At 53.3% G+C, this 24,977-nt stretch overlaps 1 protein-coding gene across 8 annotated transcripts; it reads left to right on the top strand.

Annotated features, from left to right (window-relative positions):
- The first annotated feature begins 13,077 nt into the window (after window positions 1–13,077).
- PCIF1 (phosphorylated CTD interacting factor 1) lies at window positions 13,078–24,852 on the top strand. Of its 8 annotated transcripts, none has more exons than XM_045053528.1 (18): window positions 13,078–13,506; window positions 15,515–15,687; window positions 15,988–16,101; window positions 17,063–17,205; window positions 17,296–17,420; window positions 18,593–18,730; window positions 18,923–19,053; window positions 19,182–19,345; window positions 19,927–20,074; window positions 20,161–20,244; window positions 20,458–20,557; window positions 21,629–21,791; window positions 22,466–22,638; window positions 22,784–22,870; window positions 22,957–23,141; window positions 23,850–23,943; window positions 24,046–24,221; window positions 24,307–24,852. In XM_045053528.1, the coding sequence occupies exons 3-18, from the start codon at window positions 16,079–16,081 to the stop codon at window positions 24,533–24,535; spliced, it is 2,163 nt and encodes a 720-aa protein (XP_044909463.1). In that variant the 5' UTR covers window positions 13,078–13,506; window positions 15,515–15,687; window positions 15,988–16,078; the 3' UTR covers window positions 24,536–24,852. The 8 variants fall into 8 exon arrangements, with proteins under 8 accessions (XP_044909463.1, XP_044909464.1, XP_044909461.1 ...); XM_045053529.1 differs by having other exon boundaries at window positions 15,925–16,101; XM_045053526.1 differs by having other exon boundaries at window positions 15,515–15,789.
- Window positions 24,853–24,977: the final 125 nt, after the last annotated feature.

Here is a 24,977-nt window from a genome sequence, read left to right as displayed (position 1 = left end):
TTTTCTGTGGGGTTTTTTGGTGAACCTCTGAAGCTAGGTTCTCTGCACAGTATCTCCATATGCTGCCTACAGTGTTCCCAGCTCTTGGGACAGGCACACAGTAAGTGCTTGCTACCTTTTTGTTATCAAATGGATGAAAGAGGAAAGGAGAAGCAATAAAGATTAGTGTCCATTGAACGTGTATTTAGCACCAAGCACTCATCCAGGTAGGAATACCAACGTGTCCTGATTTGCCTAGGACTTTCCCGGCTTTGAAACTGAATGTCTCCCTTCCAGGATGGTTCCAGGGTCCCCAGGCAAACCAGGATGGCTAGTCATACTAGATCTAGATTAACTTATTTAATCTTCTTAACCTATGAGGCTGGCTCTAGTATGGACCGGCTTTAGCAGGAGAAGAGACCATCATGCCGTTACTATCAGAGAAGCCGTGAACTGTTTTGTGAAAGGGTGGGAGGTGGTGTTTACAGCCTAGTAGTTATCACACAGCCAGGATTCAAATCCTAGGCTGTCAGTTCTCAGGTCCAATTGTTGGACCCCTTGCTAAGGCAGCTCTGAGCCTTAGTTGCCTCTTCCTAGAACAGAAACAATAAAGTTATTGCAAGAATAAATTAAATGGGGGCGCCTGGGTGGCGCAGTCGGTTAAGCGTCCGACTTCAGCCAGGTCACGATCTCGCGGTCCGTGAGTTCGAGCCCCGCGTCGGGCTCTGGGCTGATGGCTCAGAGCCTGGAGCCTGTTTCCGATTCTGTGTCTCCCTCTCTCTCTGCCCCTGCCCCGTTCATGCTCTGTCTCTCGCTGTCCCCAATAAATAAATAAATGTTGAAAAAAAAATTTAAATGGGGGCTCCTGGGTGGCTCAGGTGGTTAAGCGTCCGACTCTTGAATTCGGCTCAGGTCATGATTTCATGGTTCGTGGGTTCAAGCCCCCCATCAGGTTCTGCACTGACAGTGCACAGCCTACTTGGGATTCTCTTTTTGACCTTCCCTCGTGCTCGCTCTCTCTCTCTCTCTCAAAATAAATAGACTTAAAAAATTAAAAAATGGGCATAGTGCATGTTTTAGACATGGTACATGGTACACCATTTGGTGCCAAATAAAGGCTGGCTGTTAAGATTAGGGGCACAAACCACAAGCACACGAGACAGAAAGCATGTAGGACAGGAACAAAGAGAGTGCTAAGGATATCCAGAGGAGGAAGTGCCTTAATGCCTTTGAACTCTAGTAACCCCGCTCTTCCCGGAGCCTGGCTCAAGCAGAAAACCTAGTGGATGTTAGTTTTCTTTCCTCTCATTTTCCTCACTGAAATGCAAGCTTCGTCTTTGTATCACTGTTATCTCCTGTGGGAGATGCAGGAGATTCTTATCCCCTGAACTTCCCTGTCCCCACAGCAGCCCCAGTGAGCTTTAAACACAGCTACGTGATCTTGGGCCAGTGGTTTAACCTTCTGGGCCTGTGTTTCCTCATCTGGATTGCTCTCCTGAGGATTAAAAGAGTTAATGCATTTAAAGGGCTTGATAAGCACCTGGCATTTCTTTTTTAATGTTTATGTCTTTATTCTGAGAGAGAGAGAGAGAGAGAGAGAGCCAGAGAGAGAGGAGAGCAGGGCAGAGAGAGAGGGGGACAGAGGATCCGAAGCTGGGCTCAAACCCACGAACCGTGAGTTCACCATCTGAGTCGAACTCACGTCCTGCTCTGGCCACACTGACCTTGGCACTTGCTGTTCCCTCTGCTCAAAATGCCTTTCCACCTGATCTTCCCACAGCTAGCTCCTTGTCATTTCGGTCTCAGCTTCGATGGCACTTGCTCAGAGAGGACTTTCCTGCCTACGCAGCAGTTACTCTCAATCACATCAGCCTGGTTTGTTTGCTTTTATTGATCTTGTGACTATTTAATGGTTTACCAAGTTGTCGGAGACGTGGCCTGTCTCCATGAGAGCTGGGCTCGGGCTCACCACTCATTCCCAGTACCTAGAACGGTGCCTGGCACTAAGTGTAGGCAGTGCCCATTTGCGGACTGACTGGACAGGTTCGGAGCCCTCAAATGTGCCCGGGGAGCAGGTGATACCTGTACCACCCTGGATTCTTCCGCAACTTCTGCACCTCACTGTCTCAGCCCAACTGACCCTAAATACAGCCCTGGGCTGGGGGATGAAAAGATGTACCCAGTGGCCTTGATTCCAGGGACTTGCCCGGTCAGCCCAGCCCTCTCCATCACACTGGTTTCCCCTTTCTCCCAAAGCTTGTGCCCCCGACCCTCACATTTCAGTGATACTGGCAGATGTGAAGCCCAGGAGGGACTTTGCCAAGCTCCTCAACACTTGGCTGGAGGGATGAAGAGATCAGAATACCCAAACCCCTTTGCACTTTCACTCCCGGCTTTGAAGAGGGAAGGAGGGACTTCCCAGCACTCGAAGGGACAGGAAAGCAATGCTTTTCTAGCCCCTGCTACGCACCCGGGACAGTGATATTGTAAAACATGAGAGGAGCCAAGCAGTTAAGAGCTTTGGAATCAGACAGACTTGGTTCGAACCTTGCGTCTGTCATTTTCTAGAGCAGAGGTCAGAGAGGTGTTCCTGTGAAAGGTCAGGTAGTACATATTTCAGGCTCTGCTGGCCCTGTGGTCTCTGTCACAGCTGTTCAAACTCTGCCACTGCAGCCTGGAGGCAGCTATAAACAAGGCTCCCTGGATGTGGCCCGTGGGCCACAGTTGGCCAACCCCGTTCAAGAGTAAATGAAAAAGTAAATCTCTTTAAGAGCCTCAGTTTCCACATCTGTCAAATGGAGACAATCTAGTGCCTGCCCACCTCTCTGGGTGGCAGTGAGATTTTAAAGTAATAAAGTATATAAAGTGATGAGCCTAGTACTTGGCATGCTTAAGGTTCGATAAATGTCTCTGGTCATTAGCATTAGCTAGCTGTTTAACAAACGAGAAGTGCTTTACAAAATATTAACTCACTGGGGCACCTGGGTGGCTCAGTAGGGTAAGCGTCCGACTTCGGCTCAGGTCATGATCTCGCAGTTCACGAGTTCGAGCCCCGCATTGGGCTGTGCTGACAGCTCAGAGCCTGGAGCCTGCTTCGGATTCTGTGTCTCCCTCTCTCTGCCCCTCCCCAGCTCATACTCTCTCTGTCTCAATAATAAATAAAACATTAAAAAAATTCTTTTAATCAAATATCAACTCACTTGAAAATTCATAACATCCTGTAAGACAGGTATCATCATCCCATTTTACAGATGAGGAAACTGAGACCCAGAGAGGTTACCTAACTAGCTCAAGCCAATCTGGCTCCAGAACCCATGCTCTTAACCAACCCACTCAACTGTGTCTCTTTTTAAATGACCCCATTTAGTCCTCACCACAATTCCTTGAGATAGTTATTTTTTTTTTTTAAGCTTATTTACTTATTTTGAGAGACAGAGAGAGCACAAGCAGGGGAGGGGCAGAGAGAGGGGGAGAGAAAGAATCCCAAGCAGACTCCGAGCTGTCAGCACAAAGCCCGACGCGGGGCTCAAAACCAAGAACTAACTGTGAGTTCATGGACCTGAGCCGGAATCAAGAGTCGGACGCTTAACTGCCTGAACCGCCCAGGCGCCCCGAGACATGCTGTTATTGCCCCGGTTTTGCAGACTGGCAAACTGAGGTACAGCGGGAGGAAGTAACTGGTCCGAGTGAGTAAACACAGTCTCCGCTGACCACAAGACACCAAGTTGGATTTCTGCCCAAGATGTCAACATGTGTAGCCCGGCTTCCCCCGCCCTCTCCCTGTCTCCAGCTGTGTTTTCTTTGGATCCTCGCATGGCTTGGAGAAGCTGCGTCAGCCCATCTCCCCTCCTGACCATTCTCCCGCCCCCGACGCCCATCCAAGCTACCCCTCAGGAAATGAACCCCCTCCCTCTCGGTCCGCTGGAGCCTGTGGCTGTACGTGCCTGGGTTGGTCAGCGTGGGTGTGCCTGGGAATGTGTGACAGGGGATGGTGTTGGAACGGGGGAGAGGTATGTGTGGGGGGACAGATGTCAGAGCGACAGCCTCCGATTACATCTCCCCAAGCAGGCGGAATGACCCCGCGTGGGGGCCAGAACATTTACCAAATGGGGAGAAGACAGGACTGGGGCTCTCTGCGTTTGGCCAGGGAAGAGCCGCTGACTGCCTTTCTGTGGCTTCTAAAGCCTGGACGTTGGCCTTTTGGTTTCTCCTTTTCTTTAGTTTTCTCCTCAGAGACCAGCTCCTTTTTCGGGAGATGGAGCCGGCCACCTGGCCCCCAAAGGATCTTCTGGATCCCGGGTCTTGTGAATGCCTGTCCTGGTACCTCTCCGGCTCCATGTGGCCTCGAGCCGCTTACTCGCCCTCTGATTTCTCTCCTTTGTTTCCTCCGCACTTCACCCTCGTTTCCAGTTTCTATGCCTCTTGCAGCCTAGCTGACTCTGACTCTTGGGGGCCTCTTTGCTGATGACCCTCTAAACCTCCTGTCCCCGCTTTCATTAGCACTGGGCACGGGCTGCCCAGCTGCTCACTGCTTTGAGGAAGGGGGTGGATTATCTGTACGGTGCCGGCTAGATGTCTGGAGTTCACGAGCCAGACACATAATTTCAAAGTAACTGACGGGAGCGGGCAGCGAGCGGTAGGGACTTTTCCTCTTGACGATGAGGATGGGCCACCGTCTTCAGCCAACGCTCGCCTCTCTGCCGGCCTTTGCAAAGGTTGCAGGAAGCACCCAGCACGTTCCAGCATCTTGGCTTTTTCCGAGATGCTCTGCCACCACAGTCTGTGAGGGCCCAACATGCACACGGCCGGGAGTCATGAGGACATCACAGCCCTCCGGCCTCCCTCCTCGTTGTCACCCAGCTAGAGCCATGTGTCAGCACTGTCCCCACGCGGGTGCCAAATTCTCCTGCTCTCCCAGGCTTCCCATCTCAGATCACGGCACCACACTCGCTCAGATGCTCCAACCAGAAGCACAGGACTCATCCTCCACTCTCTTGTTTCCTCTGCGGCAAATCCTGGTGTCCCTAACTCCAAAAGGTGCCCCGCATCCGTGCACACCTCTCCCTTCGCACCACCACCGGGCCAGGCTGTTTTCCTCTTTTACCTGGACCACTAGTCTCCTCTCCCTGCCTCATGATTGCCCCTAAAGGTCTAGCCTTCCTGCACCAACCACAGTGATCTTTAAAAAGTAGAAACCGTGGTATCTTACTACCCTGTCCAAAAGCCTCCGGTCACCCCCCATCACACACAAAATAAGATCTGGACTCTGGCCATGAGCCCAGAAGGACTCTAGGTGGTCTAGCTCCTGCCTACCTTCCTCTCCACCGATCTGCTACCACTGTTGGGACGCCCACTCACTCAGCCTCAAACTTGGCCATTTACCCTCCTTCCCTCCACAGACCTTGCCTGGTTGGCTTCCTTCATGCCCTCGAGTCTCTACTCAAGCGTCACCTGCCCTGGAAGGCCCCCTCCCCGTCGCTGCCTGTTGTTCTGTTTAATTCCTCCTTGTCTGTTTCTCCCAGCAGACTGAAGGCCCCAGTGGGGTAGACGCCTGACACTTACTCATGGCTGTGTCCCCAGGGCCCGTCACAGAGTCTGGTACATGGAGTGTGGGCGGTTATTACCATCTGCAGACCCTTCAAAAGGAGGATATTTTATCACAGACTGAGCAGCCCCAGCCTAATTCCCTCCTGAGCCTCTAAGCTCCCTCCGCTCCCTGCTGGCACCACGCATCCCCTTCCATCTCTCTGGGGTTCTCTGGAGCTGGTCTGCAGCCAGGAATGCCATACTTTCCTAATCTCTTCAGAGGCCCGAACAGTCCTTGAAGTCGGTGGGCGGGGGGGGGGGGGGGGAGGGTACTCCCTCAGGATCTCAGCTGTCTGTGCAGAAATCAGGACTCCCTGCCCCAACCCACCACCAGGCCCCATTCACCTCGCCTCCCAAAAGTCTCATCTGTCCCAGGACTTCATGTGACTTCTTGGCAGGCAGCTTGTTTCCTAACCCCAAGCACATATGTTTCCTGGCCTGGGAGAGGCTGCCGGCCAGCCTGAGGCCCCTCTCAGTGACCCATAGGCCAGAACTGCAGGCCCAGAGCTAGGTCGCTGGTTCTCAACCCTTCTGTACGTCAGTAGCTTTTAAAGTAGAAAGGGTTTTGCTTTGTTTTGTTATGTTTTGAATACCTATGTCTGGGCCCCAAATGCTGAGACTGATTTTTTTTAAAGTAGGCTCCATACCTAGTGTGGGGTTTGAACTCATGACCCTGAGCTCAAGAGTCACACGCTGTATGGACTAAGCCAGCCAGGCGCCCCACAAGACTCTGGTTTATTTGGTCTGGGATGAAGCCTGGGCATCAGTGGGTGTTTTTGTTGTTGTTGTTGTTGTTGTTGTTTTTTAACTTCCTCAGGGGCACCTGGGTGGCTCAGTCGGTTAAGCATCTGACTTCAGCTCAGGTCATGATCTCACAGTTCATGGGTTCGAGCCCCGTGTCGGGCTCTGTGCTGGCAGCTCAGGGCCTGGAACCTGCTTCGGATTCTCTGTCTCCCTCTCTGTCTGTCCCTCTCCTGCTCCCACTCTCTCTGTCTCAAAAATAAACATTAAAACATTTTTAAGTATTTTTTATAGTTTATTTATTTTGAGAGAGAGAGAGAGCGAGCGAGCATGAGTGGGAGAGGGGCAGAAAAAGAGGGATAGAGAGAGAATCTCAAGCAGGCTCCACACTGTCAGCAGGGAGCCCAGTGTGGGGCTTGAACTCATGAACCATGAGATCGTGACCTGATCCGAAGTCAGACACTCAACTGACTGAGCCACCCAGGCACTCCTCCCCCCCGCCAAAAAACATTTTTTTAAGAAAAACGTGATGTGGGGCGCCTGGGTGGCTCGGTCGGTTAAGCGTCCGACTTGGGCTCAGGTCATGATCTCACGGTCCGTGAGTTCGAGCCCCACGTCGGGCTCTGTGCTGACCGCTCGGAGCCTGGAGCCTGTTTCGGATTCTGTGTCTCCCTCTCTCTCTGCCCCTCCCCTGTTCATGCTCTGTCTCTCTCTGTCTCAAAAATAAATTAAAAAAAAAAAAAAAAACGTTAAAAAAAAAAAAAAAGAAAGAAAAACATGACGCCACGTGAAGGGACCAGGGCGAAGACTGCATTCTGTATGATTCCATCTGTATGACAAGCCCAGAGAAGGCAAGTCTAAGGGGATAGAAAGCAGAGTAGTGGTCACCTGGGCCTGGGGCGTGGGAAGAAGGGGTGACGGCAAACAGTCACAGGAGCTCATTTTGGGGGAAATGGAAAGGTCGTAAAACTCAGTTGTGGCGATGTTTGCACCACTGTGTACATTTACTCAAAATCACTGAAATTGTACATGTGAAACAGGTGAATATTGTGGCACATAAATTATACCCCAGGTTTTTCCCACCGGGGTTGAGACATCCGGGTTAGAAGCCAAGTGTCCCAGGAACCCCTCAGCTGAGACCCAGGCTCAGTTGGTGTCCTCCCCCACCCCCTTCTTTAGGTCAAAGTTTCCTCCGATGGCAGACGTTCAGGAAGCTGCCAGCTGTCACCCTGGCTTCTTTTTTGGAGAAGTCTGGAATTTCATTCTGCAGACTCAGCTTATATGAGTATAAACATCCTGGTTCGTGGCCACTCTGCCCAAAGTAGAAAAACGGGCATCAGAAGGAATGGGTGGGGAGGGTGGAGGTGCCCCCCGCCCCCATCCTGAGATGACTCAGATGCCACCTGGAGATGCTGGGCGCAGAACAGACACTGAATTTGGGGTCGAGGGCCCCGGCTCGACCTGCACCTCCTCCCCCGTGCCTGGCGGTGCTCCGGCTGACTAGTTCCCCAAACATGCCACCCCTTTCCCCCCCTCCAGGCCTCGGCACAGGCTGTGTCCATTGCCAGCTCTCCTGAAGCCTTCTCTTTTGCAGGGCCCACCCTCCTGGCCATCCCAACGGAACCCTTATCTCCCCATAGCAGAGGGCTTATTTATGTGTCCGCCCCCTGCCTCCTCTGTGGGCTCCCTGAGGACAAAACATCTGTCTTATGTATCTCTGGTGCTCACGGTCCTGGGGCAGGCCCCGACACACGTTGGGTCCGGTCAGATGAAGAAACGGAGGGGGCCGTGACACCACATCAGACACTTACGGGACCAGGAAGACCAGAGGAGACGCCCCACTCCCCTCATCTATTCTTGGCCTACATGGTTTCTCTCATCTGGCCCCAGAATGGCCGGAGAGCCACTCCCAGTGGAAACCACAGTTTGGGTTGGAAGAATTTCTTCTGCAGTTTCCCTGGGGCCAGGCCCACTGGCCTCGGAAACTGCCTTAGTGTTATTTAAACTGCAGAACAGAGACTATGGGCAGCTCTGACCGGACCCGGGTGGGGGCGGCCTGGGTCAGGATTGCGTTGGAGCCTCCCTCCCCCGACCGCCAGGACCTCAGGGGTTGAGATGTGTGGTTCCGTCTTCGCAGCCTCTTGCTGTCGTGGAAAAGAACAAGGGGGTTAAGGTATGTGGCAACCTGAGCCTGTATGTTTACGTTTCTGCTTTAATATGGAGACTGGGCTTTGTCCTGAGTTGAGGCTGAGGTCCTCAGAGGCCCTGCCAGCAGGCTCCCAGCCAGAGCTGGCTAAAGCTGGAGGAGCCCCGTTTATCTCAACCATCTCTCCCAACTCACCAGGCATCTTACTTCAGGAAAACTTGATGGAGTGCTTGAAAGCCCCAGGATCTTTGCTCGACCTGCCCATCCCTATCTTCGGAGTAGAGGACTCTAGGCTGCTGGCAGGGACTCTGCCACGGCAGGCAGCTCATGCTTTTCTTGGCATCCTAAAGGGCACAGCCTTGGTGTGCCCACCGCAGAAACCAGAGCCTGGAATAGAAGCAGGGATACCTGAAAAAGTCACCCAGATTTCAGCCCAATGTGGTCTGTTCGTGGTCAAAAAATATTTACAGAGGGTTAATTAAGCACAGCACTGGGCATGGGGTCTCCAGATGTGAACAAGCCCCAGCCCCGCCCTCAAGCAGTCCACTGAGCGCAGGAATAGGAATACAGAAGAGGGGGCCTGACCTAGTCTGGGTGAAGGCAAGTTCAGGGAAGCCTGCCTGGTGGAGGTGCCATCTAAAGTAAGACTTGGAGCGGGGCTCAGTCGGGTAAGTATCTGACTTCAGCTCAGGTCATGATCTCACGGTTTGCGAGTTGGAGCCCTGCGCAGGCTCTGTGCTGACAGCTTGGAGCTTGGAGCTCGTTTGGGATTCTGGGTCTCCCTCTCTCTCTGCCCCTCCCTTGCTGTCTCTCTCGAAAAAGACAAAAAAATTAAAAAAAATAAAGACTTGGGGCATCTGGGTGGCTCAGTCGGTTAAGCGTTCGACTTCAACTCAGGTCATGATCTCGCAGTCCGTGAGTTCGAGCCCCGCGTCGGGCTCTGGGCTGATGGCTCAGAGCCTGGAGCCTGCTTCCGATTCTGTGTCTCCCTCTCTCTCTGACCCTCCCCCGTTCATGCTCTGTCTCTCTCTGTCTCAAAAATAAATAAACGTTAAAAAAAAAAACTTAAAAAAAAAATAAAAAAAATAAAGACTTGAAGCCTGAATTAGTCAAAGGCGGGGGGCGGCGGGGGGCGGCGGGGGGAGAGAAGAGCAAACAGCGTATGCAAAGGCCCGGGGGTCAAGAGAGAACCTGGCACTTTGGGGGAAGTTATGCGTCGTTCAAGATGGCTGGGGCCTGATGAGGAGAGGTGGTTTGAAGATCCGGATCGTGAATAACATGAATGTATTTAAAGTGCTTGGCACAGCCCACAGCAAATACTCTGCCATGGCAGCTGTCATTATCATTATGGTGTTGTAAACCAAGCTAAGGGTTTGGGACTTTATCCTGCAGTCAGTGGGCAGACATTCAGGGGTTTTAAGCCCAGGGTGACTTGATCAGATGTGCCATATGACCAGACTTAAGGAGATCTCTGTGACTACAGGGTGGATTATGGAGTAGGAGAGAAGCAAGGCTGGACCAAAAGACCAGTGTGGAGACGAGTCTTATTATTCATTCATTCATTCACTCAAACATGTAAAGAATCAGTGGATTATTAACTTGTTATTTATTTAAATATAATTGTTTTGTTATTATTATTAAGCATCTGTAATAATTCAGAAAGGAGATACAGGGTTGGGGGAGCAGTTTCAAATATCCCAACAGTAGAATAGATAAATATACATTGGAAGACAGAATACAGCAATGAGAATGAACTCCAGCTACATGCAACAACATAAATGAGTCTCACAAGTGCAATGTCGAGCAAAAGAAAGCCAACACGATATATAGAACTGCGTAATTCCATTTAAATGAAGTTCAAGGAACAGGCAAAGTGAAACTATAGTGTTTAGAGACACCCAGTGGTCAAACTATCAAAGAAAGAAGTGATTATCACAAAATTAACAGTGATTGATGATACCCTTTTTTAAAAAAATGTTGTAACATTTATTTATGATTGAGAGACAGAGAGAGAGACAGAGCATGAGCAGGGGAGGGGCCGAGAGACAGGGAGACACAGAATGTGAAGCAGGCTCCGGGCTCCGAGCTGTCAGCACAGAGCCCGACACGGGGCTCGAACTCACAAACTGTGAGGTCATGACCTGAGCTGAAGTTGGACACTCAACCGACTGAGCCATCCAGGTGCCCCTGGGCTCGATGATACCTTGACCTGAGTGACGTTCCCCTGGGTGTTCACTCTGTGACAAATCACTAAGTTTTACATTTTTCTCTCTCTCTCCTTTTAAGGAAGTTTCATGTGCAGCGCAGAGCCCAACGCAGGCCTGATGCAGGGCCAAACTCACCACCCAAAGATCAAGACCTGAGCCAGACGCTTAACCGACTCAGCCACCCAGGTGGCCTTTACATTTCTGTTTTGTGCACTTTTCTGTATGTGTGCTACTCTTAACAATAAAAAGTGTTTCAAAAATAATGGGGCTTGCTCTAAGGTAGCAGGAATGAGGTTGGAGAGAAGAGGCTGGTTTTGACTGTTGTGCAGAAAGTGAGAACAGGAAGGTGAGGAATCCTTTGGGAGGAACGAGTCTGGGGAGGGAGATGAAAGCAAAGAGCAGTGTTTAACACTGAGTTTGAGACCTGGAAGATACTGAAGTGGAAATGCCCAGGACCATTGTGTGAGCTCAGGAAAATCACTTTCTCAAGTTCAGAGTCCCTTCTCCACAAGAGAGGGAAGCAGTGTGGCTTCATGGAATCAGCTTTGGGTTTTAACGCTGGGAACCTTCGTCTTTAAAACCGCAGTTCTGGAGGCACCTGAGTGGCTCAGTTGGTTGAGCGTCGGACTCTTGATTTCAGCTCAGGTCATGATCTCACAGTATGTGGGATCGAGCCCCGCATGGGGCCCTGAGCCTATAGTGCAGAGCCTGCTTGAGAATCTCTCTCCCTCTCAATAAGTAAACATTAAAAAAAAAACAAAAAACAAAAAGAAAAAACCAGTTCTGGTACTTCATATAATTACTTGACCCCTGCCCCTTCCCCCAGCCTCAGTTTCCTCACGTGTGGACTTGAGATAATCATTTCTATGCTCATAATTCTTGGAAAGGGTTACATGGTAAAACAGGGATAGGCACTTGGGATGCTCGGTGCTTTAGTTACCAATTAAGAGACTCTGAGAAACAAATTAACGTACTTTGAAAGCAAAAAAACAGGAACAGATAGCAATCAGTACATGGTTTTTACACTCCTGTGTTAGTAAGTACTAGCTGGGGAGCTTGCAAAACTAGGCCTTTTGGGACGCCTGGCTGGCTCAGTCAGCGGAGCTTGAGACTCTTGATCTCGGGGTTGTGATTTCAAGCTCCACATTGGGTGTAGAGATTACTTAAAAAAAAAAATCTTAAGAACAAAAACTAGGTATTCTGTAAATCTAGAGTGACCGTATAATTTATTGTCCAAACCAGGGCGCTTTTGAGAAAGGATGCAATATTAATAATTATGCCAGGACAACAGATATAAACCAAGGCTGTCCCAGGGAGAGCAGGACATCTGGTCCCCGCTATATAGGTCTAAGGTGGGCACCAGGCATCTGATTTCCCATCAAGCTTCCCAAGTGAACTGGACTCTCTGTAAGGGCAGGATTTGGCTGCACTTACTGGGCCTATCCGGAGCAGGTGTATTTGGGGAAGGCTCAAATCTACTTGGAGAAACCCTCACAACAGCTAACATTTATTAAATGCCAGGTCCCACATGTGCTGAGTACTTTACAGACGCCATCTCAGTTCTCGCCAGGTGGACTTCTCTTCCATTACAGGAAACTACAGCTTAAAGATGTCGAACAACTCCTTCAAGGCCACACGTCCAGGGCGGAGGATACAGATCTGAACCAGCCAGACTCATGAGCACCCTAGTTCATACTATTTGCCTCACGTTTTGCTGACACTCCCCCACCCCCACCCAGCTGCACGGGGCCGGGCATCATGCACACCGGAGGCTGCGTGCAGCCCAGCCCGGGGAACCTGCAGTCTCTGGCTCCACTTGGGAGATGCAAGGCGAACGGCAGATGGCAACCTTGTGTTCGTCTCAAGCCACTGTTGAGGTCAGTTTACTAAGGAGGCCCGACGGAGGTGGGGCTATTGAGTCGTCTGACAGCCTCTGCCCAAGAATCCTGTAGGGAGCCGCGCGTGGGGGAACCTAGCAACTGTATCTCCTGCTTGGCATTTATGGCTGGTCTGAGGTCTCAGTGAGGTTTTGCACCGCAATTAGTAGCCATAGATAGGTCAGTGTTGGAAGACCCCCACTGATGCATTTTAGTTGCATTCCTAACTTCGCCAAAGCCACCTTTATTATGGCTCCCACGGCTGTTTTAAGTTTCTTCTACCCAGGAACACTTGTAGCTTGTGAAGCCTCATCCTGGGAGAAGATTCGATTTGCATGCAGCCTCGACATAGAAAATGGCTGGAAAACATTCTTGACAGATGCTCAGAGAGGGTAAGCGACTGGACATCAATGACACAGCCGCGCCGGAACTAGGACCCAGGCCCCCGCTACGCCCAGAGCTGCGTCACCACAACCCCGCCCCCGGGCCGGCGTCTTTGCCGAGCGCCCGCAGGTTCCCAGCCCGCCCCGCGCCCCCCGGTGCGCACACTCAGTCCGGCCCGGTTGGTGCACCTCCCACCTAGGTCCTCCAGCCCCAGCGGGTGTGCTCGCGGGGGAAACAGAGGCAGGGAGCGTGTTTGTGAGCTCGTTCCTTCCTCAGTTCACACCCCACGGCCCGCAAAGCTGCCCTGCCCTCCTGAGACCCGCATGGAATAGCAGGGAAGGACGGGAGGAAGGGAAGGGGCCGAAAGCAAGCAGGCTCTGAGGAGTCGGCCGGTTCTGCCACACTCAAGATGGCGGCGCGGCAGCGGCGAGGTCCCTCAGAGGCGGTACCGGCGCATGCGCAGCGCGGAGTCCCGGCCCGGGACACAAGATGGCGGCAGCGGCGCTGGGGAGGGCGAGGCGGAGGCGGCAAAACGGGAGGTCGAGCAGAACGTGTAGCCGCGTCCCCTCCAGTCCGCTCCGGGCAGGTAAGAGCCCCAGGAAGCCATGGTCCCGCCGCGAGCCGCTCCGGGTTCCGGGGATCCGAAGCCGGGCTGCGGTGGCCCCTCCGGCGCTTTCCGCTCGGGGCCACCGCTTGCCCTGTCTCTGCCGCCGCCGCCATCTTAGGCCCGCGGGTGGGCGGCCGGGCCGGTAGCTTGGGTGAGGGAGGTGGGCCCGGAGAGCGCGGGCGGAGCGGCCTCTAGGGCCCCTCCGCCGCTGCCGCCGCCACCGCCTTTGTGTCGGGCTCCGACTCTGAGTCGCCTCAGCCCGGGGGCGGGAGCGCGCGGTGGGGCGGGGGGCGGAGCCCGGGAGATGGGCCGGCGCGCGCGCGCCAAACAGCCCGCCCCCGCTGGGGTTTGGGGGGAGGGGAAGGGAAAGGGTGCGCGCGCTGGCGGGGGGGGGGGGGTGTAGTCCCCGTCTCTTGTGGCCCCCGCGCCTGCGCATTTTGGAAGTTGTTTGGCTCCGCCCTATTGGTTTGGAGGGTTCTGATTGGCACATTACTGAGATGGTCCCGCCCCGTCTTCCAATCCCGTAACCGGGTTCTTTTCCTTCTGGTGGGTTCCTCCGGTTGCGCAGATACAGTTGTTTATTAAGCTGATCGGCACTTAACTGTGGTATGCGAGGGGCCGGGAAACCTCAGGATAAATAAAAACGTTATCTTAATAATAGAGTTATTTCTTACTTTAAGTGTACAATATACTAGACTCTACGTGTAGAGACCATAGAGATCGAGTCATTCCTGTTTGTAAGTCGGAACGCGCGGCAGAAGGATCTGGACCCCGGGTCTGTCCACACTCAGAGCAGGTTCTTTGGCCACCAACCCGCTGCTTCCAAATCACCTGGGAAATTAAGAAAAAAGTTTTAATCGTAAAAAATTGGTAAAGGTTTGAACTGGTGTAAAATTTGTCATCCTGTTTCCCAGTCCCACCTCTGGAGTGCGTTTAAAAAAATACAAATTCTTGTGTGTCTCCCTTCTCCATTTCTGACTCCTACGATGTGAGGTGAGGGACGGGCGGGAATCTGGATTTCTATTACAGGCCCTCTGATGGCTGTGATACGGGTTTTGGAAACACTGCAGTGTCCCTGTTTGGCCTCACCGAGCTGGGCTGCATGTGCTGCCTGTGCATGGTTCAGCTACGTGGTGCCTCAACGTCACACGATATTTATTGGCAAAAATATTTTTCAATAAAGTTGAACATGCCGAGTTATGTAATGCATTTGCATGTAACGTGTTAAAAGATTGATTCCAAGAAACGTGTTTTTTGTGGCCTCTGATCTGTGATAAGTACAGTTGACCCTTGAACAACACAAGAGTTAGGGGCACTGATCTCCAGTGCAGTGGAAAATCCCAGTATAACTTTGGACTCCCCAAAACTTCACTAATAGCCTGCAGTTAACCAGAAGCCTTTCTGGCAACATAAGCAGTCGGTGAACACATGTTTTGTATGTTATATGAATTATATACTGTATTTTTAAAATGAGCTAGAGCAAAGAAAATGTTAAGAAAATCATAAGGACAAGTAAATACATTTATAGCGCTGTATCATGTTGAAAAAAAGCCATGTGTAAGTGGACCCGTGTGGTTTGGACCCATGTTGTTAAGGGACAACTATATGTTCACTTTTATCTTAGGGATATTTTGGTTGATAGGAGCAGCTACACAATTTGTGGGGTCCCGTGTGCAAAATGAAAATGTGGGTCCCCTCTGTTAAAAATTTATTAAAAATTTCAAAGACAGTAACAGTGGAGCATTAAACCAGGCTTAGGGCCCTCCTCATCCCGGAGCCCATGTGACTTCAGGCGGCAAGTCTGTGAAATGTTTTGGTTTGGGAACCTTGAGAAGTACCATTTCATCCCTTGAATCCCCAGATCTCCCACAGTGTCTCCTGCCTTGTCCTGGGGGCTCCCAACTTGCTGTGTCATTGCCCCTCTTATTTTGTCCCTGCTGTGCAGCATTTCACAGGTCTGTGACTCTCTCTTCTATTTGCTCTGCAGTTGCTGATGCGAGGAGGTCCCTGGGCCCCCGTTCACTCCACTGCTGACCCGGCCACCCACCTGTGCTGAGCCTTCCTGCAGGCCTCCCCCTGCCTCTGTTGGACCCTGTGACGTGGGGGTCCACCTGGTTGGAGAAGAAAACCCTCTCATGCTAGCATTGCAGACCCCAGAGGGTGAGAAAAAGAGGGACCTTGTCCAGCCTTGAGACCTGTGGGCTCAGCCCCAAGGCATCGGGAATCCCTCCTACCCAGAGAATCAAGCTTTTTCTCCCCTTGGTTAGTGGTTCCGAACCTTTTTGTTATCATGGCCCCCTTTGGTTGTATGTATGTCCTCTTGCTCCGTGCATTTTTTATCTGCCAAACTGTACTGACAAAGTAACCATTCACTTTTCTCTTTCCAAATTAACAAAGACATCTATGACTGAGTGTACAATAAAATTAATGTCCCAGTGATTCCTATGATGTCGTCAACAGCCAATCAGAGCTTCTGATCAGCATGAGATAATCAGTGTGACCACAAGGAGTTGATAAAATGTCAGCAAGCAAAGATAACTGATGGTTAAACATGGCTTCGTGCTCTTTTTGTGGGTAAATGTTTCTTTGGGTGCTGTGGCATATTGAAAACAACTTTGGGATCACCAGTTCAATCTCAGTTGGGCCCCTAGAAGTCGAACAGCCAGATTGGGAACCACTTTGGCCATTGAGGCTCGTGCTGGGTGTGCTTTGGGCGAAGGTAGTGGAGAATACAAATCGGAAGGAGCTGATCTGCTTCCTGGTAAATTTTCACCTGGGGATTAGGAAGGACTGAATTAGATGTTTCTTCTCAGTCCCACTGGTTTCTTTAGCAGCAGATTGTTTCCTGCCCTGAAGTGTAGAATGAAGCAGCCAGTTAGATGCCATGGCCCACTCTGGGCTGCACTTTGTTCCAGTTAGATTGTATTGGATAGGAACAGGGGAGAGGAGGATTTACTGTTCTTTTTTGTGGGAGTTGCTTCCCAAGGGCAGACCCTGTTCTGTCATTTGTGGCACTCTGTGCTTTGTAAATATTTGCAGAATGAATGGAGTTCCTGTTGGGTCCAGGTACCATGCTGAGCGCTGGAGAGAACTGGACCCAGTTCCTAGCCCTGGGAGTTCTGACAGTCTGATGGGGAGACCAATCCAGTTCATAGACCAGACTGAGTGCTACGGTGGAGGTGTTCATGGCCCTGCGGATGGGCTCTGACCTCCTAGCTTTGGGAAGGGAGAGTCTAGGAAGGCTTCCTGGAGCATGTGAACATAGTGACAAGCCAGGCAGAGAACTGGGGAGAGCATTTCAGGCAGAAGGAGCAACAGGAGTGCACCCATTTTACAGTTGAGAGAACTGCAACTTTGGTCCCAGGGCTCCCGTGGTACCACACTGGCCCTCCAGGACAGGACCAGAGTGACTTTTTTCAGATCTACAAGTGGTCAGGGGGGCCCTCAGTGGGTTGTAATTGGTGGGGGGGGGCTGGGGGTGGAGCTGACCTCCACACCCTGCTGGCCTAACACCCTTCGGTCCTCTGTGTGGCAGGTCCGGTGTGGGTGCGGAGATGGCCAATGAGAATCACGGCAGCCCCCGGGAGGAAGCGTCCCTGCTGAGTCACTCCCCGGGCACCTCCAATCAGAGCCAGCCCTGTTCTCCAAAGCCCATCCGCCTGGTGCAGGACCTCCCAGGTACTGGCGAGGGGCAGGGTAGGGTGGTGGGGTAGGAAAGATGCCCCAGGAGCAGCCCTGACCCTGGCCGGGTTCCATGCTTGTTTGCAGAGGAGCTGGTGCACGCGGGCTGGGAGAAGTGCTGGAGCAGGAGGGAGAACCGTCCCTACTACTTCAACCGATTTACCAACCAGTCCCTGTGGGAGATGCCTGTGCTGGGCCAACATGACGTGATTGTGAGTGCCAGCCTAGGGCAGGGGTCTCAAAGCAGCTTCTGGCGTCTGGGCCTTCCCCCAAACGTATCTTGAGCAGCTATTATGAGCCTAGTCCTGTGTTGGGACCTGGGGATATAGTACACGAGAGAAGACATATTCCCTGCTAGCAAGGAACCTATACTCAAATAGGGGAGATTGACCTGTAAAGAGACGATTGTAAATAGTATGTGATATTGAACTACCTGTTACTGTGCCTGTAATGCAGTTGTGAACCAAGACAGACATGGTCGTTCCCTTGTACTCTCGGGGGGCCCACAGTCTGCTGAGGGGCCAGTACAATTACATTTGGCTTGTGTATGAAGAATAGTGTTAGAGTACAGCAGGGACCATGGTCCAGTTTGGGGCAGGGGAGTGGACAGGACGGGACAGGAAAGCGTCTCTTTGAATTAGCATTTAAGGTGACAGAGTTAGCAAAGAGAAAAGTTGTTAAGAGGGGAGAAGCACGTTCTAGAAGTGGAAAGGTCAATGTGATAGGGAAGTAGCAACACGGGCCGTCTGCCAGAAACGTGGGCTTTTGGATCCCTGTCAGTTGGGGTGAACTTTTTTTTCTGGGCATAATCAAGCTAGTTGGCACTCCCATTTTGCAGATGAAGACACTGAGGCTCAGAGATGGGAAATGATTGGCCTGAGACCTCAAGCCAGTAAGAGGCAGAGCTGGACTCAAACCTCTTAGGATCTCAGGGCCACCCTGCCTACCATCATGCTTCTTTTTGGTGTTGCCAAAGGCATTCCACCCACAGGGCCTTGCTTTTTCAAAAACAAGCATTTCTTGACTCTTTCCTTTATTCCTGACTCTCTGGTATTTAAGAAATCAATGTGTACAGTGTGTTTATCTCATGCCAGAGGTCATGTTAAGCTGGTCATATTCACTGACTCATTTAATCGTCTTCCCAATGGGAGGTTGGGCCTGTTTAGCAGGAGGGCCATTTTGAATGTGAGGGAATTAGGACAGGATGGAACTCCGCCAAGGTCACATGGTTGCAAGTAGCCAGTGGGACTGGAGCCCAGCGTTCTTTCTGCATCCCAGTCTCTGAGCAGTAGGAGCAGGGGTCAGGAGGGCATCAGGATTCCGTATTACCGGGACTCCTAACCCACTGGCCCCGGTTGCAATTCTGCTGGTCTCCCTCCACCAGTCGGACCCTTTGGGGCTGAATGCGACCCCACTGCCCCAAGACTCCAGTTTGGTGGAAACCCCCCCGGCTGAGAACAAGCCCCGAAAGCGGCAGCTCTCGGAAGAGCAGCCAAGCGGCAATGGTGTGAAGAAGCCCAAGGTGAGTGCTGGCGGGCTCTGAGGACCTGGCTGGCGAGTGGCCAAGCCAGGCGGGCAGCCAGCAGCTTCCCTGCAAAGGCCGGGCAGTGGCAGGTCGGTCAGGAGCGGGGCCTGGGCACAGCTCACTGGGTTTGGTGCTGGAACCATAGGCTGACTCTCCTGACCCTGATGCCTTCTCCTTTTTTTGCTCTAGATTGAAATCCCTGTGACACCCACGGGCCCATCGGTGCCTAGCTCCCCCAGTATCCCAGGAACCCCAACACTGAAGATGTGGGGAACATCCCCTGAAGATAAACAGCAGGCGGCTCTCCTCCGGCCCACCGAGTGAGTCCCTGCTATAGTCCCTTGGGGGCACACACTGATGCGGCCTGCGTGCCTGGGCGACCGGGGTGTGGTGGCAGCCAGGGCACCCCTCCTTCCTTTTCCTCTACTGTCCTCGTTGCTCTTTTCTGTGCCCCAAGGGTGTACTGGGATCTGGACATCCAGACCAACGCGGTCATCAAGCACCGGGGGCCTTCAGAGGTGCTGCCCCCGCACCCCGAGGTGGAGCTGCTGCGCTCCCAGCTCATCCTCAAGCTTCGGCAGCACTATCGGGAGCTGTGCCAGCAGCGAGAGGGTAACTGCCTCCGGGGCCTCAGAGCCCTGTTTCCACCTGCCGCGAGCAATAACCGGGCTTGGGGAATGGTGCAGGGGAGCCTAGTGGCCCAGAGCATAGGCAGTGGATGGGGACGGGCCTGCCTGGAGCCCCAGCTCCTCTAACCGCTTCCAGAAAGGGTGGCTGGCATCAGTAACTACAAAAGGAATCGTTAACACTTCCAGAGTGCTTCGTTTGCCAGGTATCATTTGAAGCCTTTTTATGTCTCTGTGATACAAAAACAGAAGTATCTGTCCTGATGGCCTTGCTACTACTAGGAGTAAGAGGAATGGAAAGTCCTCAGTAAACTGCAGCTTTTATTAATTAGTAAATAAGCCTGCTTAACTTTGCTGGAATATAGTGTTTCTCTTTTCCCCTTTTACCCTAAGGATCATCTACCAACACCCTTTATGAAACTAGCGATTCTTAGAATATACTTTGGGAGGTGTTGCCTGGAACATGAGCTCCTGACTTAACAGGCTGTCATTTACTGTTGCACCTCCAGTGCCCACACGATGCCTCCTGTCTAAAGCCAGACCTTCACCAGCTCTTCTGTCCTGCAGGCATCGAGCCCCCTCGAGAATCCTTCAACCGCTGGATGCTGGAGCGCAAGGTCGTGGACAAAGGCTCTGACCCCCTGTTGCCGAGCAACTGTGAACCGGTCGTGTCGCCCTCCATGTTTCGCGAAATCATGAATGACATTCCCATCAGGTACACCTGCGCAGCTGGGGCCAGCTAAGGGTTGTGTAGCCAGTTCTGCATCGAAGGCTCCTAACTCTATCCGTTCTCTATCCCAGGTTATCCCGAATCAAGTTCCGGGAGGAAGCCAAGCGCCTGCTCTTTAAATATGCAGAGGCTGCTAGGCGGCTCATCGAATCCAGGTTTGCTCTTTCCTGCCCCCAGCAAGCTGGGTGTGTGATCAGAGTGGGGAGGTCCTGGGCCATGTGGCCCATCTAATGGAGTGCAGTCATTACGCTTGGTGGCAGGAGGAGGGCTGGCTCTCAAAGGCAGAACAAGAGCCCGAATGTCAGTGCAGGTGGGGTGGGAGGAGTAAGGAGTGTGGACAGATGCCTGATAGCTCCCTCCACCGGCAGGAGTGCGTCCCCCGACAGCAGGAAGGTGGTCAAATGGAACGTGGAGGACACCTTCAGCTGGCTGCGGAAGGACCACTCTGCCTCTAAGGAGGACTACATGGTGAGTGGCCCCGGGTAAGGAGGCCCGTGGAAAGGCTCTGGGGTTGCTTCCTCCGAGAAGCCCACTCTGCCTGCCCAGGCCGGGCGGAGCCCCACAGCATCCTGTTCCTGTGCACTTCAGTAAACCTTTGATGCTCATTGGTCCCTAAACTCCTGCATGTAGAGAGGTGTGTCCAGGTTCCTGGCTCTCTCCTAAAAGACTCTCTTCGTTAAGGTTCTTAACAGAATCCCGTGCTCAGCCACACACCATAAGTAGCTTTTTCAACTTAATGTTCAGCATCTCCCTTGAATAGATTTTTGGACACAGATTGACAGACTGCCTTTTCTGGGGTGTGTGCGCTCATCACAGTTACGAGCTGGCACCAGACTCATTTCCCTACTTTACTGTGTCCACAACAGTTCTGTTTTCTGGCCCAGACCCGTCACTTCTCTAACTGTCCACCAGCACTAGCAATGGGCTTTCTTTTCAGGACCATTTTTCACAAGAGACAAGGTTTCGCACTTCACGATAGTAACTGTACTTGACACGTAGAGTGACAAAGGTAGGTGTGCTCACTAGCCAGAGTGACTCATTTTCACTCATCACTTTCACACGTGTGATTCAGCAAAATTACAAATGCCTAGTTAAATCCTTGCAAGTTGCTAAAAGCTCAAATTTCAAATCTGCAATGACCAAGGACCCCGTTTTGTAATGGTGTCTCTCCCTGATAGTTGGCAAATGCTTTATAAGCGGGGACTGTGCCTGGTTTTGTGTGTTTCCCCAGCAATTATCATGGGATCTGGCACAGTGTAACCCCAACCATAGGTGCTGGCATTTATCGGACACTTGCTGTATGCCAGGGGCTTGGTAAGCCCTTAATGGGAATGATCACATTTAATACTTAAACTGCCTTATCAGGTGAGTACTGTGTGTTCCCTTGACAGTAGAGGAATTAAGATTCAGAGATGCCAAGGGACTTGTCCAAGTGACACAGCTAGTAAGTAACAGCCGGTTTCAAAGCGAGGACTGCTAGAATCCACCAGCCCTCCCTCAACAGCCACCGAGAGCCCTGATCAAGAGTGTCTCCTCCAGGACCGCCTGGAGCATCTGCGGAGGCAGTGTGGCCCCCACGTCTCCGCCGCGGCCAAGGACTCCGTGGAGGGCATCTGCAGTAAGATCTACCACATCTCCCTGGAGTATGTCAAACGGATCCGAGAGAAACACCTGGCCATCCTCAAGGAAAACAACATCCCAGGTGAGGGGCCGGTGGCAGGGAGCCAGCTGTGATGCCGTCAACGGTGTACCCCAGGCCCTGAGTGAAGGGACAAGCAAGGCTGAGCCTCTAGGCCACGGCTGGTTTGGGCAAGCCCGTTTCTCCCGGCAGTGTCTGAGGCAGGCCCTGCTGTCTTTCGGTGCAGGGTTCCCAGCACTCCTCCAGGAACTGGAGAAGGGTTGGGAATGGGGGAGCTGGAAGGTGGTGGACACGACAGGCCGGGGGTAAGCAGTTGGGTGGACGACTTGCATTCACAGCTGCTTTCTGCAAGCCCCGGTTCCCCCACCCTGCAGGCTAATACCCAGCCGTAGAATCATACGAGAACTCAGTGGTAATTCGAAGCGCTTGACCCAAAAAGATGCCTAAGTAGGGTACCGTAATCACGGACGTGCCACAGTTCTACTTCCACGTGGCCAACCGGGGGTTTGTGTCGGTATGCAGCATGGCGACACAGGCCACCAGTTCTTGCCCCTGCCAAGAACTTTGTTCTCAAACCGTCTGAGCTGCATTCTGCTCCTCCGTGGGATTAGACTTACCTCCCTTGGTTACTGGGGTACGTGTGTGAGCACACGGGGGGCAGAGGCCGTCCGTCCGTCCGGGGTGAGGATTAGCAGAGCCGCTGCAGGGAGGCCCCTCATTGCTCTCCCTGCCCACAGAGGAGGTGGAGGCCCCAGAAGTGGAGCCCCGCCTGGTGTACTGTTACCCGGTCCGGCTGGCCGTGTCTGCGCCCCCCATGCCCAGCGTGGAGATGCATATGGAGAATAACGTGGTCTGCATCCGGTATAAGGGGGAGATGGTCAAGGTCAGCCGCAACTACTTCAGCAAGCTGGTAAGAGCTAGGGTGAAGGGGAGGCAGGTCCCCACAGGTGCAAGAAGTGAGGGCTGCCTCGTCCTTGACCCAGCGTCCTCAGCAAGAGGCCAGTTACGAGGGAGTGAGGGGCCGCTGTGTAAGGGCCTTGCTCTCTGTCCCACAGTGGCTGCTTTACCGCTACAGCTGCATTGACGACTCTGCCTTTGAGCGGTTCCTGCCCCGAGTCTGGTGTCTTCTCCGACGGTACCAGGTATGGGCCTGGGGCAGCTGGGGGTGGGCTCTTCTAGACGCAGGGGGAAGGCTGAGCCCTGGAGGCTGACTGTGGCCTCTGTGTAGATGATGTTTGGCGTGGGCCTCTACGAGGGGACAGGCCTGCAGGGATCGCTGCCCGTGCACGTCTTTGAGGCCCTCCACCGGCTCTTCAGTGTCAGCTTTGAGTGCTTCGCCTCGCCCCTCAACTGCTACTTCCGCCAGTACTGCTCTGCCTTCCCAGACACAGATGGCTACTTCGGCTCCCGCGGGTGAGAGCCAGGAGCCAGGGGCTGCTGGGACCCTTCTGCCCAGGCCCTGGAAGGGGTCCTCTAGAGCATAGATTGCACCTGGGCCAGCTACTTGGGATTGGGCAGTGTTGGGTGTAGTCCCTGCCTTCACCCCTTGCTAGCTGTGTGACTTTGGACTTATCGCTGAACTTCGGGAGCCTGTGATAGTCCCTAACTCACCTTGTGGGTTTCTCTGTGAATAAGCCCAGGCTGGGATAGGAGCATGTGGTTCCCAGCACTGAGAGGCATGGGAAGTGGTAATTCAGAGCTCAGAGATCATTCAGACCTCGGGGACCTTACAGACTAATGTGGGGTGTTGGAGGGGCGTGAGCATGGGTGAAAGGGGACACGGCTTCCAGTAGGAAGACCAGCCTGGGCCAGCAAGAGGGAAAGCACAGCAGCTGGGGAACTCCTGGCTGTGGCTTGTGCTGTGGTGGCAGCGGGGCTCGAACTGGATCTGAGCTCCAGCCATTCCACTAAGCAGCCTGGTGGACTTGGCTGCCCAGCCCGAGCCTCTCCATCCTCAGCACTCCAGTGGAGTCGGCCACACCTTGTCCCAGGATGAATTAAGGGTGAATGTTGGCCTGTGGCCTGACCAGGGCCGTCCTTTCAACGAGGTGGGGGCGGCACCTGTTTCCGGTTGAGGGCTGGGATTCTGGCAGGACTTAGAGTGCTCACCTCCATCCCCAGGCCCTGCCTGGATTTTTCCCCGCTGAGTGGTTCCTTTGAGGCCAACCCTCCGTTCTGCGAGGAACTCATGGATGCCATGGTCTCTCACTTTGAGGTGGGTGTGCTGCTGGCGGTGGGGGTGGGGTAGGTTGGCAAGCGGGATCGCCAGCCACCCGGAGGGCAGCCTCTGACGTCCACCCCGTACCCCCTCCCACAGAAACTGCTCGAGAGCTCCCCGGAGCCCCTGTCCTTCATCGTGTTTATCCCGGAGTGGCGAGAACCCCCCACACCGGCGCTCACCCGCATGGAGCAGAGCCGCTTCAAACGCCACCAGCTGGTCCTGCCTGCCTTTGAGCACGAGTACCGCAGTGGCTCCCAGCACGTCTGCAAGAAGTGGGTGCCTGGGGAGGGCAGGGGCAGGAGGGCCGGCCGATCGGGCCGGGCCAAGCCCCACCCTGAGCTGCTCCTTTGCCCACAGGGAGGAAATGCACTACAAGGCCGTCCACAACACGGCCGTGCTCTTCCTACAGAACGACCCTGGCTTTGCCAAGTGGGGGCCGACGCCCGAGCGGCTGCAGGAGCTGAGCACCGCCTACCGGCAGTCAGGCCGCAGCCACGGCTCCAGTTCCTCGTCGTCTTCCTCCGAGAACAAGGACCGGGACTCTGGCCGCGAGCAGGGCCCCAGCCGCGAGCCTCACCCCACTTAACACATCCTGCGGGGAGGAGGAGCCCCAGGGTGCTGGTACGGACTGCTGGGACTTGGGCCTCTTGGGGCTGAGCAGACCCCAGGACCCTCCCCCTGAGGTGGCAGCAGGGCTCAGGCTGCCAGTGACATAGGAAGATTATGGCTCTGCCAGGGCTCCCCCTCCCTGCCCGATCCCCTGACTCCTCACCTCAAACTTGCTCCAGCTCCCGTGTAAATAGGCCCCATCCCTTCCCTTCCTACCCACCCCCACCCCCTCACCCATACCGTCTTATTGCCACCTCGTTTCATTTGTAAAAGGAAATACAGAAGCCTCCCTAAGAACGCGTGAGGGTCTTGAGGGCAGAGAAGGCGGAGAGTCTGGAGCTAGTCCTGGGTCCACACCCTCTACATTCAGGCTCACCTTCTGGACCCCTGGGCCTCCACGCCCCAGCCCCGGGATCCAG

This window comes from Felis catus, chromosome A3 (assembly GCF_018350175.1).
Source record: "Felis catus isolate Fca126 chromosome A3, F.catus_Fca126_mat1.0, whole genome shotgun sequence".
NCBI classification, from domain to species: domain Eukaryota; kingdom Metazoa; phylum Chordata; class Mammalia; order Carnivora; family Felidae; genus Felis; species Felis catus.
This window is presented reverse-complemented; position numbering and strand designations above follow the sequence as displayed.

Coding starts and splice junctions, on each gene's coding strand:
- PCIF1 (XM_045053528.1), top strand. CDS start 16,079: ATGGCTTCGTGCTCTTTTTGTGG. Junction 20,558..21,628: donor CCTCTAAGGAGGACTACATG/GTGAGTGGCCCC, acceptor TGTCTCCTCCAG/GACCGCCTGGAGCATCTGCG. Junction 23,944..24,045: donor CCATGGTCTCTCACTTTGAG/GTGGGTGTGCTG, acceptor CCCCTCCCACAG/AAACTGCTCGAGAGCTCCCC.